This window comes from Phoenix dactylifera, chromosome 1 (genome assembly GCF_009389715.1).
Source record: "Phoenix dactylifera cultivar Barhee BC4 chromosome 1, palm_55x_up_171113_PBpolish2nd_filt_p, whole genome shotgun sequence".
NCBI classification, from domain to species: domain Eukaryota; kingdom Viridiplantae; phylum Streptophyta; class Magnoliopsida; order Arecales; family Arecaceae; genus Phoenix; species Phoenix dactylifera.
The window spans coordinates 6,404,054-6,421,865 of NC_052392.1; the positions used below are offsets into that span (position 1 = coordinate 6,404,054).

The 17,812-nt window shown below is 35.9% G+C and overlaps 1 protein-coding gene across 3 annotated transcripts; it reads right to left on the reverse strand.

Moving 5' to 3' along the window:
• Positions 1–1,304: 1,304 nt before the first annotated feature.
• Positions 1,305–17,771, reverse strand: LOC120103740. Of its 3 annotated transcripts, XR_005511218.1 has the most exons (5): positions 17,642–17,771; positions 17,383–17,489; positions 10,597–11,545; positions 2,687–4,792; positions 1,305–1,537 (listed from the first exon to the last, which is right to left on the reverse strand). XR_005511218.1 is itself a non-coding variant. In XM_017846861.3 (4 exons), exons 3-4 carry the CDS (start codon positions 11,488–11,490, stop codon positions 2,936–2,938), a joined length of 2,751 nt encoding a protein of 916 aa, XP_017702350.1. In that variant the 5' UTR covers positions 11,491–11,545; positions 17,387–17,489; positions 17,642–17,771; the 3' UTR covers positions 2,032–2,935. The 3 variants fall into 3 exon arrangements, 2 of the variants coding, with proteins under 2 accessions (XP_017702350.1, XP_038980896.1); XM_017846861.3 differs by lacking the exon at positions 1,305–1,537 and having other exon boundaries at positions 2,032–4,792; positions 17,387–17,489; XM_039124968.1 differs by lacking the exon at positions 1,305–1,537 and having other exon boundaries at positions 2,032–4,792.
• Between the last annotated feature and the right edge of the window lie 41 nt (positions 17,772–17,812).

A 17,812-nucleotide genomic window follows, 5' to 3' on the forward strand; every position in this document is an offset into this window, starting at 1 on the left:
CCTATGGGTTAATTTAACTGGACTCAGGTCTCAGGGTAAGCAAGTTCTGATTAAGTAATAGCATACCTAACCACGTTATAAGTGTGATAAATTGTTAGTTTATATATCATGGCCCACGCAGGGGACACGTTAGGTGTCCATTTACACTAAATAACCTTAATTTGAGACAGAGGATGTTTTCTAATTTGGTCTAATATGACTGGTTTAAGCGTGGCCTAACTGGTGGGCAAGTTAAATCACAGGCTAACAGTCTTAAGCTCTGCTATGAGATCCCATAATTGTGTTAAGTGTCTAAATCAAAGCACAAAGATGGCTTCAGTTTCAGCAGAGTGGACTGGGTTGAGGTTTAAGCCAAGACCAACACACCAACAAACGATTGAATTTGACCAAACTTGATAATTCTAAATCTGAACATAAAAATTCAACTTAATAATTACTTCGTTTGAGTCGTGCTAGGTTGGGTCGGGTAGAATCCATTCACTCATGGCGTGGAACTAGGTTGGAGATAAACTAGAATAATGGATTAGGTTTGGCTTATGTCAGGTTTAATGAGTGTAAACCTATCATGTATAAGTTAGCATAACTAGATCGAAGCGTCGAGCTATTTTGGCTTAACCCAACAAGATTACTCAATTTGGAACACAAACACACACACACACACACTAGGATTCCGAATTTCTACTTAGATTCAGTTAGGTCTTCGCTGGACGATAGAGTCCGATATCAATAATCCGAGCCATTGGACATAACTACTACATCTAAAATACTTACATACTAAAAATTATATGATTTGAAGATCTCTAACCTATATATGTATGCATATATACAAACGCGTATACATGCATATGTTTGTACGTACGTATATATATACATTCATAAATTTATGTATACATACATATGTACGCACATTTGTATATAGCTACGTATGTTTCTACCTGCATATTTATATAGGCACGTGCACACATCTATATTTATACCTACATAAAGGCCTACATACCTTTTCGTACAACTGTCAAAAAAATTTATCAGCTTGGCAAGTCATTGCCTTTGTGACCCAAAAAAAAAGGAAACATTGGCAAGCATTTTAAAAATTATATATCTTCATTTTTGTTCATAATTCCAAAGCTATCATATGGTGAAATTAAAAGATCAAAATGATCATAATTATATGTTAATAACATATTACCAGACTTATCTCAAATTTTCTTGTGCTAGAGGTTATTGCGAAAAGAAAGAAAATATAGGAAGAATATCTAAATATTTTGGGAAGCCTAGTTACTACAGTCTCTGTCTTGGGGCATTAACAATCAAGAAAAAAGCTACCGTCAAAGAAATTCTGGAAACTGCATAAAAATTTCTGCGGGAAGATAAATTTTATATTGGCACAAATCAACGTGATGTTCACTGAAATCATTTATTTTTAAGATGAACTGAGAATATTTTCAGTGAAGATGAGAAAAAAGTGTTTTATATTTGATCTGAATCAAGACTTCCGCCTATTAAAGATTTCTTTTATTGGCTCAACAATCATGCAATCCTGCAAAATGAAATAAACAAAAAATATTCATCAATTAATATATTCAAACCCAATAATTTGAACATTATTTTAAATGTACTGATATGTGTTATATCTTACATCATTCGATGTTCTACATTTTCATAACTCTTCCCTTTTCTAAATATACAACACCATGCATGATGATTTTGTTTAGCTGCTGGCTAAAAACCTGTTACAGAATCAGAAAGTACTAGAACTCCTTCAAGTTAATGGCACATCTCGAGAGTGCCACAAACAACTCTTATGAGCTGTTTTAAGTTTGTCCTTATTTAGTTCTGTAATCACATGAACATGGCATCAAATGAAAACATAGACATCAAATCAGGAAGAAAGAACTGATCTATAGAATGAAATTGACCTGTAATGTAGTCGACAGTGGTTGCAAGTAGCCTAATATTTATTAAAGACCACATACAGAAACTATTAGTGTTTCTTGATGTCAACAAGCTTGCCGGAATAAACATAATAGTGCATGAAAATAAACCTACTTAATGTAGATTTTGTCATTTTGGTCAGAAAAGAGAAGCATCCTATAAATTGAGAAACAGGAATAGTAAAGAGTTATTCATAAACCTGAGATATATAGCACACAAGGGAGCCTTTGACCAATCCCACCATGCACTGATCAAAGGCAAGATGTAAAAGAAAGAGAATCAACCCCTTTAAGTTTGGAGGCTTCAACATACACAAATATGAAGATTTAGCCCCCCTGCTGAAAGGAGGTGATCCAGCTCTGGTAATATAATCGAGTCATCCAGATAAGAATGTTGCCACCTTACGTTAACTAAATATTCGTACATGGTTGAATATAAATGCAATTGCTAACTTATAAAGTAGAGCATATTCCCATAAAATTTCTGCAGTCATATAATCAATTTAAGTCAACAAGTTGATAAGTTTCTTCAGATTTGTGGTCAGAGCCCTTCTCAGGGAGCTTGCTTTCACAGTGGTGCATGAGTTTCCTCAAAAAGGTTGCCACTATTGCTTTGCAATTTATTTGATCAAGACTCATGATCATGAACAGATGAATTTCACTTTTAAGTTAGCTGACAGGAAGCTGAAGAATCTGTCAAGTGAACAGATGAACTGTTTGATAATCAGTGGTCCTTTTTAAATTGAAAGACTTACTCAAATGATGATCTGAAGACCTTAGGAACAGTGAATCTGCTGAGACACCAGATTACTTCAAAACTGCAGTTATGAACAGAATATCCTTGTAACCTCACCAATGACTTGCCGTATAACATCAGAACGGCAGGTCCAAGAGGCATTCCATGATGTATAACAAGAGCCTTGAGACTTTCAAGCAAGCGGTGGACCATTCTAACAACACCTCCCCCCGCCACCCCCTCAACCTCCACCACGACATTTATGGACTCAAAGTATGCCAAGTAACTCCCGAGTCTCTTTCCTCTCAGGCTGAATAAAGGTCCTCCTGAAAATGCTTGCGTGGCTTTTGTGAATGTCATACTCTTGACCATTACCATCATTAGAGGCTGTAATGTTAGGGGTAATGGTATCGGGATAAGGAGCAGAGCGAGGAGCTCCAACAGATTTTTGCGCATGGCGTGACAATCTGGATGCCAAATTACTTGATGCAGAGGCCTTTGTACCCCTCCCCTTGCGCTTTGTGCTAAGGAATCCACAAGCAAGAGCTTCTAGTGCTTTTGTAGTAGGTGGTCGGTTTCTAGTGCTCTGCCTTCGGGAGCTCAAGGTAGGATCCTGCTTGCTAGACTTGTTGTTAATCTCCAGTGTGGAGGAATCATCACCCTGCTGCCTTTCTTCTAGCGGCAATGAAGATTCCTTTGGATTTGAATCCCCCTGGCCGCATGTAACCTCTGCTCGGCAGGCCTCAGTTTCAAAATATGGAGGGAAATGAGGGAGGTTAAGGTCGATGAAAGTTCGTGGTTGAGGATCTTCCAGAAAGATGCCTGCCATGCTAACAGCACCAGAACCAGCACGGTTTCTGCCGCAGATGCACTCACTGCTATCCTCTGGGCCAGCAGGTATCTTCCCCTGACATATGCCAGTCTCAGCATGGTTGCTTTCACCTGCATCATGTGATTTCAGTTGACAATGATCCTCCTCCTTTGACCGATGGCTTTTTAGAAAACCGTCAAGGCCAAAACCGGTTTCTACATGGTCACAGGAAGTTGACTTCTGTCGCTTTGAAGCAGGGGCTATATAGCTTCTTTGGCTAGATTTTACCCTGCGATTGTACTGACACTTTATATCCTTCACTGGATTCTTATCACTAAATGGAACATGGTACTGTTCATTGATATCATGTCCATCTGCTGAAATTTTTAGCTCCGAGACAGTAAACAAACAATCCGATAGGTCAGACAGCATACCCCTTTCAAAGTTGCACCTTCCATTCCCCGAATTCTTGTCATTAGAGATGCCTTGATTGGAACCCCCTTGATCATTAGATGATGTATCAGATGAATCTGGCTGCTCCACTGAGCTATTACCATATGTTTCTCCTGTCTGATTAATAGGACCATAGCTACAAACAGCATCCACAGGTAAGCTCCGCAGTTCTCGAACCTTGGATTGTGTCTCACCTTCAATAAGACTGGTATCCACAACAGTGAATTTCATAAGTTCCGAATTAATACCTGGAAGTCTTGGATGCAGATACCGTTGACGCTGATGATCAAACATACAAGTTTGGTCCAATTTGGTGTTTACATCCCATTGAAATTTGTCTTCAGTGCTGTCACTTCCTTTAGCTCCTTCAGCCTCTAGCTCAAGAAGCCTTGGGTCTGCTACAACTTTATTCAAGACATCAGTGACAGAATCAAAATAGTGGTTTCCCTTCACAAGTTTTCTCCTTGAGAACATGTTGATACCAGGGACGAGAAATACCAAAGCATTTTTGGAACCAACAGAACTATGACCCCTGGGCTGCTCAGAGTGCCACCCTCTTGCAAGTAAACGGGGCCAAACAGCTTCCCAGAAAATGTCATTGGACCTTGCTTTGCTTAGCCTGAAACCTCCTGTTAGAAACTTGATGATGTCTTCATTTGTAAGAGATGAGAAAGCTTTGCCAATTGGTAGGATAGGGTTAACTGGATTTGCTCTAACTGGATCTGATACAAATCCAGTCAGGTCATGCTTTCCCTTACCAATTCCTATAGCTTCTACAAGAACTTCCATACCAACCAAGGCCTTTAAATTTAAGACAAATTCCTCCAAAGAAACCCTTCCCTCACTGAAGGTCTTGATAACCTGCCAGAGGAAATACAGTAATTGAACAGGAGGGACATTGTTATAATAAAAAAGAAAATAATCCAATCATATACATCAGCTCAGGATAGCCACACAAATAGCAAACCTTAACTCATCACTGAATATTGGATTTTTGGAACCAGGCACAACTTGCCCTAGTCTAAGTAAGGCAGCTTTTAACTATATGCTAACCTTTGTGACTACTGAAGTGCTGGTTAAAGCAACTTAAGGGAAGAGAAGGGTTTACCATGTTACCTGGAAGAGCATTTAGCAGGAAGGAATCCTACTTTGTTGGTTATGCAGTTTGAAGTCACAAGAAAAGGCAAGGAAGATGCTACTCATTTCATGAAAAACCAAGGGTAAAGTACAACAAGATGCAGTGCAGAAGCTTTCACAGCAGACGCCAAATAAAAACTTGAAACTCATCCTAAATAGAAGCAAGAATTGAGTTCTGTTGAAAAAGGAAAGCTCATACTGCCTCCACTTAACTCAAAAAGCTTTTCGGTTGTGTATAGCAAGGTTTTGCATCTTGATACCATGCCCCATACAAGTACCTTACTGGTATGGTGCGGTATGCCACTGTACCAACTACCAACACACAGCAAAAGTGCTATGGAACAACACCGATACCATGTTTTAGTACGGTGTGCTACCAGTAAGAAACCTACTGCTATGGTACAATATGTCTGGCCTGGACTGGTATGGTCCAGTGGATAAAACCTTGTTGATAGTGCCCAGCAGCTGTGCAAGCACAGGTAGATTCAGCATATAAAATATAACAAAGGGTCTTGACACACCTTTACATAGTGAATGATAAAAAAATTATATTAGATTACTGGGTAGATTTTTTTTATAAAAAAAAACTTTTGTAAAACATTATCTTGCATAGGATATTCTAATGCATATTGAAGCCAAGCATAAAGATATCCAATTCACTACATGATACATAGGCTGTTAGCCATTTAAAGTATTCATCAACCTTTTCTAAACAAAACAAGGATAGGGGAAAGAAAAAGAAAGAAGGATAGACAGGAATAAATTTTCTCCCATGGCGTTCGAAGTTTTGAACACTCCCAGAGGGGACAGCAATCAGCAAGTGAAGTTTTGAACACTCCCAGAGGAGACAGCAATCAGCAAGTGATTTCTTCAAGATACAGTACAAGAAAACATGTCTCTTAATCCTTATCAGGCAGTGTATGCTGGAAATCTGACTGAGAGTTGTATAGAGCTAACTATGAATGAGAAACATCTAAATGAGTACTAAGATAAAAGAACCAAAGAAAAGAAGTATGTTATTTGTGTTCAAACTCCTGTTCAATAATTGGAAGCAACTTATAAGTAAGAATTTGAGAAAGATATTTCCTAAGGCTTTAATTTAATATTCCTTAGTCTCCACCAAAACATGCTACTTTGAGCTTGTGTCCTGTTGCACTATGCCAAAGAGAAGTTTTGTGTACCCTACTCCTTCGTGCTTAATTACAATAACATTGGCTTCAATAATAGGCTTAAAAAAATACAGGAAAACAGGAAATTGAGGAGAAGATTATATACTAAAAATCAAAAGACATCACCAAGTTAAAATAGCCAGAAATAAACTCAATTACTACATTCTGAAGGAAGAATAAGATATGGCATACTGAAGACACCTCACTCTAATGAGAAAGGGGACATTCATTCAGGCAAAACACACAGAAAGCATCACATGACTAACAAAGGAAAAACAAGGTCCAAACCAGTATGCCTTTCCTAGCATCCATTTCACTAGATATTCCCCAACACCAGTGTCCAGTAACCAGTTCATGTGTTTCATTAAAACCTCCTGAGCTACAAATACATCCTATAGTCTCAAGAGATAAACCAGTCCCAAATGGGGATCATCAACTTTTTGGTCATTAAATATGTATGAGAAATCCCCTTTCGTAACAGATACAAACAAACACTTATCTTTTAGGTTTCCTGAAAGACTGCAACTTGTAGGTTTACTACATTGTTATGCCTTTCCGAGCAAAGTCTATTACAAGGTTTACTTTATAAATAATTGATGATAAACTTTTCCCAAGACAAAGGATTGACCCAATAATTCAGGTATTGTTTGTTCATCATGTCTAGAAAATCAAATTCCTTTGTAAAGCATGACATCTGTAAGTGGTTTTGGTGAGATAACTTATTAATCTTTGATTGAACAAAGAGACTCATGTTGATCCCAAGAATTTATTTTTGACAGATTTGCTTTGGGTCCTTCACAAGGCACAAGTGCTTGTTCTGTAAAATTATTATCACTACCAAGTGCTTCAATCCAAAATCCTGGTCTGCTAGCATGTATGTTGTCTACTTTTTTAGAAAGTTTAACTTCTTTTAGAATAAAAGTTTGAAGTTCATTTCATCTCACAGCTCACAGTGAAGCACTTAGGGACTGTTTGCTTGTGAAGTTTTTCTAAAATGGGATTGTTGACTAACAAATTGACCCCAAAAGCTTAAGCTAATAGAAAAAGGGTCAATAATGTATATCAGGCTTAACACCTCCTTTCGCATGCATCCTGGATTATGCACATGGAAGAACAACGATGACTAAAATGAGACAAGACTATAATCGGAATAATTAAATAAATAATTAGCATGTAGGGGATTGGAAGTTGTGACCTCCAGCAAAGCTGAAATCTGATACAATGTTGACTTTCCAATTGACCCTAAGGGGGCATTTGGTATGGGGTGATCGTCAAGGGTGATGTGGGTGGAGGTGATGAGATCACCGTGTTTGGTTGCATCACGGTGATCCTACGTGGCGGTGATCTTAAATAACCTCCACTCCTCAAATCACCCTCCAACTCGGTGACAGGATACCCGTCCTTGAGGTCGGAAATCCAACATCACCCCAAGGCAGTGATCCTGGGTTGAAAGTTAAAGACAAAAATACCCCTCAAGTTAGCAGAAAAATTGATATATCACTATACCATCAATATATTATGTCAATATATATATATTATGTTGATATTATATATTATATTAATGATATATATTATATTATAATATATTACTAATCATATTATTATCCCATTATTATTGAAGGATAATTTTAAATTCTAGTAGAAATATATTATTATTTTTTATATTTATATAATGAAAATATTTAATATATTACTATATTACTTCTATTTACCTTACTTTTCTAATCAAAATAATTATTACTATTAAAAAAATCTGTTATAAGTATAAATAAAAATATTAATTCTATAATGAAAAATAACATATTTTTATAAGATTAATAATTTATAGGAGTAATAAATATATTTTTATAGAATATATTAATAATTAATATATTGATAAATATATTAATATTTTATTATAATATATTTTATATGATTAATAAATATATGATAAGGACTATTAAAAGTAGAATATGTGACAAAATTATGGAGTTATTATAGGAATTAGTATATTGACTTACATTTTTAATTCATGAGAATTAAAAATACATAAAAAAATCCATCTAAGATATATCAAGGGTATTTGTGGTATTATATAGTCAGTGATCTTGGATCCCCATACCATACCAAATAAGTTACTCATGGATATCCGGGGATTTTTAATCACTGAACCATGGCCTACCAAACACATTGATCTTAGATTACCGAGGATCAAATCACCCCAGCATTCGGATCACCGAGGATCTTAGATCACCGTGGTGATCCTGTTAGGGTTACCAAACGCCCCCTAAGAGCTTAAGATTATACGGAAAGAGTGTACAATGTATATCGAGCTTAACAAGGATTAACAAATTTTACAATAACTTTCATGTCGATGCTGTCTTCTTTATTTTTTTGCTTTGATGAATCACATATTGGAAAAACCAACTATTACAAGGCCATAAAACCTACAAAATGATTTTTAATGGAAAAAGGCCCCCACCCTGTATCTTTATGAAACTTGTAATAAAGCAATCAGTGTCCCCAACCCTGTATCTTTATGAAACTTGTATGCAATCAGTGTTTGTAATTATTTGTTTTAGTAATATATACTTTGAGACTCATGGAAGAGGTAGGCAGGCTTCCAAACACGCACACAGGTCTGAAATGAAAATTTCTTGATAATAGAATAAACATGATACCAATTATTCTGAATTGACGCATTCCAGGTAGCTAATATCAAAGGGATTTATGCAGTAATGGTGAAATTTTTAATTGAAGCAAAACATGTAATATATAGCTGTTAGTGCATTGGGGAATAAAGAAAGTAAACAAGGCCCAGGAACGTTTGAACCAATTAGTCACTTCAGGAAACTTCTTCCTGCCAATGCTTCAAGCAACCATGATAAAATATGTAGAGCCCATATCATTGACCATGGAGTAGGAAGAGCAGGAAAGAGAAGTGCATTTATTTTGTCTTTTTGCTACTATATACAGGAAAGGGTGAAAGATAATTCTTTTCTATTCTCTTTTCTGTTTTCTTTTTATTTTTGAAGTAAAGATGGTGCCCCATTTATTTTAAACATTCTTCTGTTCTTTTCTTTTATCTATCATATACCTAGTGATAAATAAAGAAACAATGGAAATAGTCATGTTGAAAAATAAAAAAAAAGAGGCATTTCTTCCCTCTTTCTATGCTATTATCAGTTGTCAGATAAAGTGCCAAAATTTGGCAACACAGATATTTTTTGTTGTACACTTTAACTTTACAAAGTAATAGAAACCAAATATATTGAACCAAAGTAAGCAAGCTCCTAGTTACATGCTTCAACATATGAGCATACACTTTGTAGTTTGTATGGAATATTGGCGTGCAAATTAAACAAAGTTTAATTTGACATCTTGCATAAAAATGAAATGAAATTCAGATTTATAAAAGAAACTCAGATCTGCATTAAATTTCAGACCTAACCTACTAGTCAACCAAGTATTCTAGATGAGGTCTACAACATTTCATCTGGTTTACATGTTAGAATGTGAAACAAGGTAGCTGGTTATGTTGAACATTATTCCCTTAATTAAAGGCTTGAGACCCAGATGAGTTTTATTTTGGCAGCAATCAAATTCACCATATCCCCCCATCAGGTACCATCCAAAAATATGCATATATTCTGCCAATCTTAGTGACAAAATTCTCCAAATTATTGGAAAGATGCTCCACTTATTTTCAGAACAGGAAGAAAAGCAATATTTTTACCAAGTATTGGCTATTTTTACAGATATTTTTTTACGTGAATACTTGATGAATTATTTTTTGGGTTTGTGGAAGTCTATATCAGACTATATGTTTAACTTCAATACTTCCATCTCCTGAATATCTTCAAAATTACAAAATCTTACCCATGGTAAAACAACTACGAATCTGAAAGTTATGACTGAAACCATAGATTGGACTGCATATGACTCAAAGTTGATGCCCCTCTGAACTATGAAAAAACATACCATAGCCAGCCTAGAAGTATTTAGTTGCAAAGGTCCCATTTATTGTTGAGTCTAATCATTTGTTTTCCAAGGATTGATCTGTTTTCCCACCTTCTATAAACTAATATGAAACAGTATAAATGTCCCTTCCATCTCTTACTCATTTACTTCACTTGAAACTACTGTAAGGCATTTAGTTGTTTCACCACACCCACCTAGACACTGTTACTTTTCAGTTATGTGTGTATAATCAACAAAGTAAACTGAATTTCAAGCAAAACTGAATGTCAAATATCAAGCCTTTTTATTGCTAACAAAGGAATAAACTAGGCTCAAATTTTTAACAATTGTCAAAATTATCTGAAAGATGTCACAAGTAGTAGTCTAACAAACAGCAATGCATGTTAAGTAATTAAATACCTCCAGCAAATTATGTTGAACTTCCACAGATATGACTGGCACCAAACGTGATAATAGTTCTTGCTGTCTCCAGCCTGTAAAAATTCGCTGCCCGTATATATATCGCCTGCTTCTCATCTTTCGGCACTCTGACCATCTGCGGTATGCGTCAGACCTATAAAATTTCCCATAATAGAATGATAATATCTCGCCCATACTTCTGCTCTCCATAAATTTTGTCACCTGAACAAGATTTTTCCCGAAAATGTAGAGACCAAGGAGAAAACTCTGCACTTCAGCATCAGTCCAAGAGATAAATGGTAAATCAGGCACTGGATTGCAACCTTCACCAGTCCACCGTAAACCAAAATACATCTGATTATATGGGTTCATGTCTTCCTGGCTTGTGGATCTAAAAAGTTCTTTACCATGTTCTAAGGAGTTATTTGGATGTTCAGGTTTTGCACCTTGAGAAAATGTACTGCAACTGTTTGAACAGTAAGGTGGAAATCCACTTGTTACGCTGCATTTGGGATTAATTCCACTATCAACTTTACATATCAAGTCCCCTGGCCCAGCTCTTTTACTACAACTTGTGGTGCCAGGATAATCTTGCTGCTCATGTTTGATATTACCACCTCCATAATTAACCCACATAATTGGGATGGGTAAACTGTTTTGACTGGAATAGTCTACACCAAGTATGTCATCACCTTTTATTGGCCTATCTTGCAGCTGATCATGTTCAAATTCTGTGATCAGGGATGGAATTCGAACCTGATATTGATCTCCTAAACGAGGAAGAACTAGTGGATCTCCTGTAGAAGTTATTTGATCATTGCATATCTCTGCAGTACACTCTTTATTGCAAATTAGTAACTCTTCATTGTGAATAAGTTTAACAGAGTCCATCATCCAAAATGTCAGTCAGGAAGCATAAGGTCTCCGCACACTTTGGCAAATTTGGAAGCTGTTTTACAATGACACATCAACTATAAAGTTAAACCAACTATTTTTCTCCAAAAACCATGATCACCAAAAAAAATACAGTCTGAATACCATGCAATAAAATTTGGAAGGGCTGATTCAAAATCAAATGGTAATGCCACCAAATCAACCAAAATAATGGTCATTAAACTACTATGATAAACTAACAATACAAGCTCATAGGATGCATTGAAACTTTAACTGACAAAATTAAGCTGCTGGAGTCATTCAACTTCTTCAATGAGTAGATTTTTGCCAAATATTCCATTTAGGAGGAATAATATTTAATATAAATCCGGTCTATTTTCATGCATAAATATATGATATACTTCGGTATCTGGGTCCATTTAGAATTTAATCAGATCGCAGTTCATAAAAACAGAAGGCCAGGGCATTCAACATCAAGATATAGAGATGTGCCTATAGGAAAATGGCCAAAGGCCTTCAATATTCAGTTCACCTTAATGATCTTAGGAATTCTCAAATGATAGCACAAACAGATTGACAGCTTTACTATCTGGATGTGACTATATAAGATACAAAAGCAACCCAACAAAAGATAGTCAGCAGAGGAAGACGAAAGTTTAAAGGTATGTACTAGATCAACAATCTCTTTGAAGTTACAAACTCTAAGCATATTACCCAATTAATTTGCACTTGGAAGAAACAAATACTCTCTATCTTACAGATAAATGATGAAAAAAGCAGTGTACCTGAACAGCCAATAAGCAAAGCAGCATTCTTAAATAAAGTAGTGCACAACAAGCTACCAAGTATTATGACAGCAGCCTTACTGATGAACATGGGGTGCAACCAAGTCTTAAGGCAGCACAAAAGGTGAAGGCCACATGCATGCTAAACATGCTCCTAAAGAATATTATGTAAAACCATTGAAAAGTTTTGTGAAGGCTTTGTTTCACATTTCATGTTTTCGCATGCTATATAGCCTACATTACCTCAAGCAACAAAGGGTAAATGTCATATTTAAAGAGATGGTTTTGTTGAAAAGAGATAGGAGTAGGGTTTTATAATCAGTCATAAGATTGACTGCGTTAACCCAAAGACAGTTGATATTGACCATAAACAAGATAAAAAAGCAGACAATTTTGACAGGATGGAAGTCAACCACCGGAAAAAATAGGCTCAAATTATGAAATTAGATTTACCAATTCTAAGGCATTATGTAAGGAAAATGTTGATGAACAGGTAATAGGAACAAATTACAATGCAGGATGGACAAAGCCAAACATTCACATAAACATAGAACAACTAGATTTATTCATATAGTTGCATAATGCATTACTTGGGAGTGTATATGCATTACTTGGGGTATAGGTATTATAGAATATGTGAGACTTAATTCTTCCTACAACAGAAAATATATGTTTTGGCCAACAACTAAAAACCAAGAATTCTTTAAAGTGTATATGTTGTCCTGCAAGAGAGCTTGGAAATCAACTCGGAAACCCTTCGGGTTTCTAATCTTCGGCTTCGGGAAAAGAAACCCTTCGGGTTTCTTATCCCTCGTCCCTTATAACACTCCTACGTGAAAGTGGTAACTCCGTTACCTCTTTCACTCCTCTAGAACACAGAATTTCAGAATTCCGTGTTCCGTTTCGATATCTTAAGGAAGAAAGTAGGATATTCCCACATGTTTCCATGGCACAGTTTTGCATCCCTCTCTCTTGCTCGCTCATTTGTTGTATGAGTATGACTCAAGAGGAAGATGCAGGCATGCATTGTCATCAAAGCACAATAACAGTTAAGTATGTTGATGAAAACAAGTCACTGATAAAATCATCCACAAAATAGATCCTAAAAAACTAAATTAATGTGCCTTTAAGCATCCAAGTAAAAGATAGTGTCTTAAAATGTGGTGCATGAGGCCGCATATGCATATGCGGTGCCTTAACCATACCGCATTGTCTATATGCAGTTACTATGTGCGGTCATACCATATATAGGCTGAAAAAACAGTCCATTTAGCACTATGCAGCCACATATGTGGCTCAATTAGCATAGTATGACAGCTGATGTTTCCCACTTAGTATTTGAGGCCAAGTATATGGCACACTCCTATATGGGCCTATGCAGATGGAACATGTTCAAACTGATTATTATATTTGGTATAGTTTATTTATTTTATATAATTTAAAACTTCTAACCCTATATGCACCCACAAATGCAGCCCACATACCGCATGTCCGGTATGCGGCCCCTTAACCGCCCCATACTATGGCCATCTTTTAAAGCACTAGCAAAAGAACAATGAAAAAGATGATTACAATCTTAGAAGACCCATAGGTACCAAGTCGCGTGCAAACTCTTAATAGTTTATGATCCTAATGGGCATTTTATGGGCCAATGAAACCTTTCAAGTATATCTCAAGGAGAGGATTAGCAACACAAACAATCTAAAGGGAATAAACCAAACAATACATTCCCAAAACTAGAATTAGATATAAAACCATGTTACACCCTATACCTAAAACATTCCTTAAACTAGACATCCTTCATGCGTACCCCTCTAAATACCCTAACTCCAACATCTAACCAATCGCCAAACCTACCGAGACACCAAACTAGCAAGCAGTTAATATGCTTCAAGTGTTATTTGTCTATTACACCACAAACCCCCACTAGAATTGACCCAGAACAAATAATTTTGTTTCCTTCAAATATCTCACATCAAGGGCTGAATATTGGTAGAACTACCTGTATACTTCCCTTGTTAGTATCGTATGGTTCAGTGCAGCATGGTACCATACTGACATATGGTATGTGTCTTCGTGCCGGCACAGCAAAAGAGAAGTGAAGTAACATATATCACTATGGTACTGATACAGATGCTTTACCAATACAATCCAGTACAGCCAGTATACACTGATACTTGAATCCCGGTCTTGTCATACCACATAACTGATTTGGAAGAAAACCACAATTCAAAATGAGATCCTATCATATCTGTATCAAAGGAGATTGAGCATAGACCACTCCAACAAAGATTCCCATTATCATAACTTCATCCTTCCAAGTATCACCAGAACTATTGAAATTTAAGACATCTTTATTTTCACCTGATTTGGATTTAACTTTCTTGATCACACGCTTCATTATTTCTTACTACATTCATATCCTTCGCCTAAGCAATCTCTTGTCATGTATTCCATCTAAAGGAGTCAACAATCAACATAACTCGTCTTCTCGTAAGCTGTTATCAAACTTAGATTTGTTCCTACAAGAAATAGAATTAAATCATAAGACTTATAGATATCCATGTTACTAACATTGAACCTTCCAAGTTCCAACCAATGGAGGTGACTCTGATAGACCAGTATTTGTGTCACTACCACGGTAACTAAAATGAATTGGCAGTTGCATATTGACTAGAAAAATGCAGAACTTGTCCATATTTCTGTCAGTTTCATCTTGACCAAAACTAAACAAACTCAAGTAGTTAATAAGGGAAAATGTACATACGTATTTGCACACAAAGAAGTTGAAAATGTCAAAGCCAAATAAAGAATTACATACAGCTAGCTGGTAGTAGCACATGAAACTGCAGCACTGTAAATGCCCTGCAACGCCTATACTTGCAACCAAAATGTGCACCATAGCCTAGATAGGCATCGAATTAAGTAAAGAAGACTGACTGCGTCCTTCTACAGAAAAAGTTATTCATGTGTCAGAAAAGAAGGCAATCTCTACCCCCAACCTTTTGGCTAAGTTGCAGTCTAGAACTCTAACTAGCAACAAACTTGTTCGCGTTAACAAGGATTTTTTCTATATAACAGTATTGTAGGAGTTATACTCAACTTTAATAGCCTCAACTCATCTGACTAGACTTCCCATTGCTGCTGTAGTGTACCTTAGAGACAACTCCAGCCTAGCACCTCCATTAGTGCACTACTAACATAACCATTAGCTTCCAAAGTATATTTTCTGACTTTCTTGCTATTAACAAAGATGTTTCATCTTCAAGTATCATAAGCTCAAGATATCTCAACATATCACCTCTGCCATGATGAAAAAAAATAGCTTCTTCTATCTGAGAGCCTCAAGTACAATGTAGCAACTTTATAGAGGAATAAGCCCACTTGCCTATGAGTTGGAACTCTGTTTTGTGATTCCATAATCACAAAAATTTATGCTAAACTATTGATGAAAAACAATATTTATGCACTATGGTAGATCTGCAATTAGATCCTATGCAACATAAAACATTGAAAATTGAGGTTAAAGCTAATATATCGATGATCCACGGTCAAGATTTTGGTGCTACAAACAGTTATATAGGAGTTCCCTGAAGATGGTTAAGCTACTAAGTGCTTACAGATTAAAACCTCATTGACATTTCAAATGATAAGGAATGATTCTCACAGAACTAATAGGCTTTTAAGATATCAAGTGTGTTCCTTTTTCACAATAGATAGTCCAGAAAATAATGTTCCATACATTTGATCAGATTCAAGGATAACCATCAACTGCTGAGTAGATCATAATCCCTCATGACAGAACGTTTAACATCCACTAGAGGCGTGATAGTAAGCATTGAAAGTAGTGGTGGCAATATGAAAATAGGAATATAAAGATCACACTCTAAAGATGATATTTTATGAAGTATGAACAGTCAGGTATCTCAGATAGGACTGGGACCATTTGACTTGTTGCTTATAGTAAACACATGAATGAAAGCTACTCAAATATTTTGAGATTAAAATTGTTGCTAATGATTATCTCCCAAGGTTAAAGAATGTTCGTGCATGAGACCTTAGAGGTCAAAAAAAAAAATAGTAAATTAAATTTCCAAAATAAGGTAAGTTAAAACAACATAATAAGATCTGCTATTCAAATGTTTTTAAAAAATGTTATAAATCATCATTAATCCAAAAAATTGAAAAAGGCTACAGATCACAAGGATCCAGAAAATGTACTTGTTATAAACATGAAATTAACTCAGATCAATGAAAAAATGAACTTATGAATTCAGGATCTGAAAATTAGAAAAACAGAAATGACATAATAAGAGAATTAGAATTTTCATGAAACCAAAACCAGGTATTTCATCTATATTATAAACCCTATATATCATAGGGAAAGTAGTCGCTGGCAATAGTCTTATGAAGATCAAAGTCTAACAGACTTCATGCAAGTGATCGCCAAGCTGAATGAAAATCCAAGTATTACCAAACTTGGAAAAGAAAAGGCAATCAGGTTAGATCCATATTCAAACAAAAAGCAGCTGCTGATGGAGATTAACATTAACCAAAGAGAGAGGCTACTAATCACAAAGAACCCGGACAAAACCCGTCCATTCCCATTAGATATCCCTTATATTAACAAGAAACTAGTTCCCTTCGATGATAAAATGATCATAAGTTGAGGGCCTCTCAATCAGCAAAATGAAACAACGCAAGCAAGGGCACCAGAATTCTCATAAATTCATATCATCGCAAACAATCCTTGATGATCACCAGAATACCTATACTACGAGCAAAGATATATATATCGACCAAACTGCAACCATCAAGAACAACGCACCAATAACGCGAGACAAGAAATCCAAAAACCAGCAATCGATTCACCCAAAAGAACCACAGCATCAAGGAAAAAATTCAATCCACAAGAACACATGAAACAACATAGAATCTACATTTGATACAAACAACACTAAAGATCCTTGTTAAGATCTACTAAATCTAACACATAACCACAAAGTAAACTGTGACAGCAGCACTTACAGAGAACTAACAGCATATAGATGACAAGATATTCGATTGCTAAAAGAACAAGAAAAGAGATGGAGGAGAGAGAGAATACCTACGTGAATGGGTATCAATCTTCCATCGTTACGCCAAGAGTGAAATCGATGGCTGTAACTTTTCAGACGAGAAAGAGCCGAACTCGAGCATAGCTTTTAACGAAAACTTCACGAAAAAAAAAATGGTACATATAAGTGAAGGCAAAAGGCCAAACTCTTGTACATATATACACACACATTTATATATTTTGTAATAATAATATATAAAAAATTAAAAATAATCATTTCTAAAGACAGAAAGCGAGAGGGAGTTTTTACCTCGGTTTATATAGCGATGGTTTCTCTCCTTCCGTCCTTCGTGCCCTCAGAAGTCGGGAATTCTTGGGAACGATTAGAAGGAGATAAGAGATAAAGATAAAGAAAGAGAGCGAAAAGTAGAAAAATTAAAAATAAACATAAAGAAAATAAAGAAGAAAACAAAGAAAAAGG

Coding starts and splice junctions, on each gene's coding strand:
- LOC120103740 (XM_017846861.3), bottom strand. CDS start 11,490: ATGATGGACTCTGTTAAACTTATTCACAATGAAGAGTTACTAATTTGC. Junction 4,793..10,596: donor TTCAACATAATTTGCTGGAG/GTATTTAATTAC, acceptor TTCCTCTGGCAG/GTTATCAAGACCTTCAGTGA.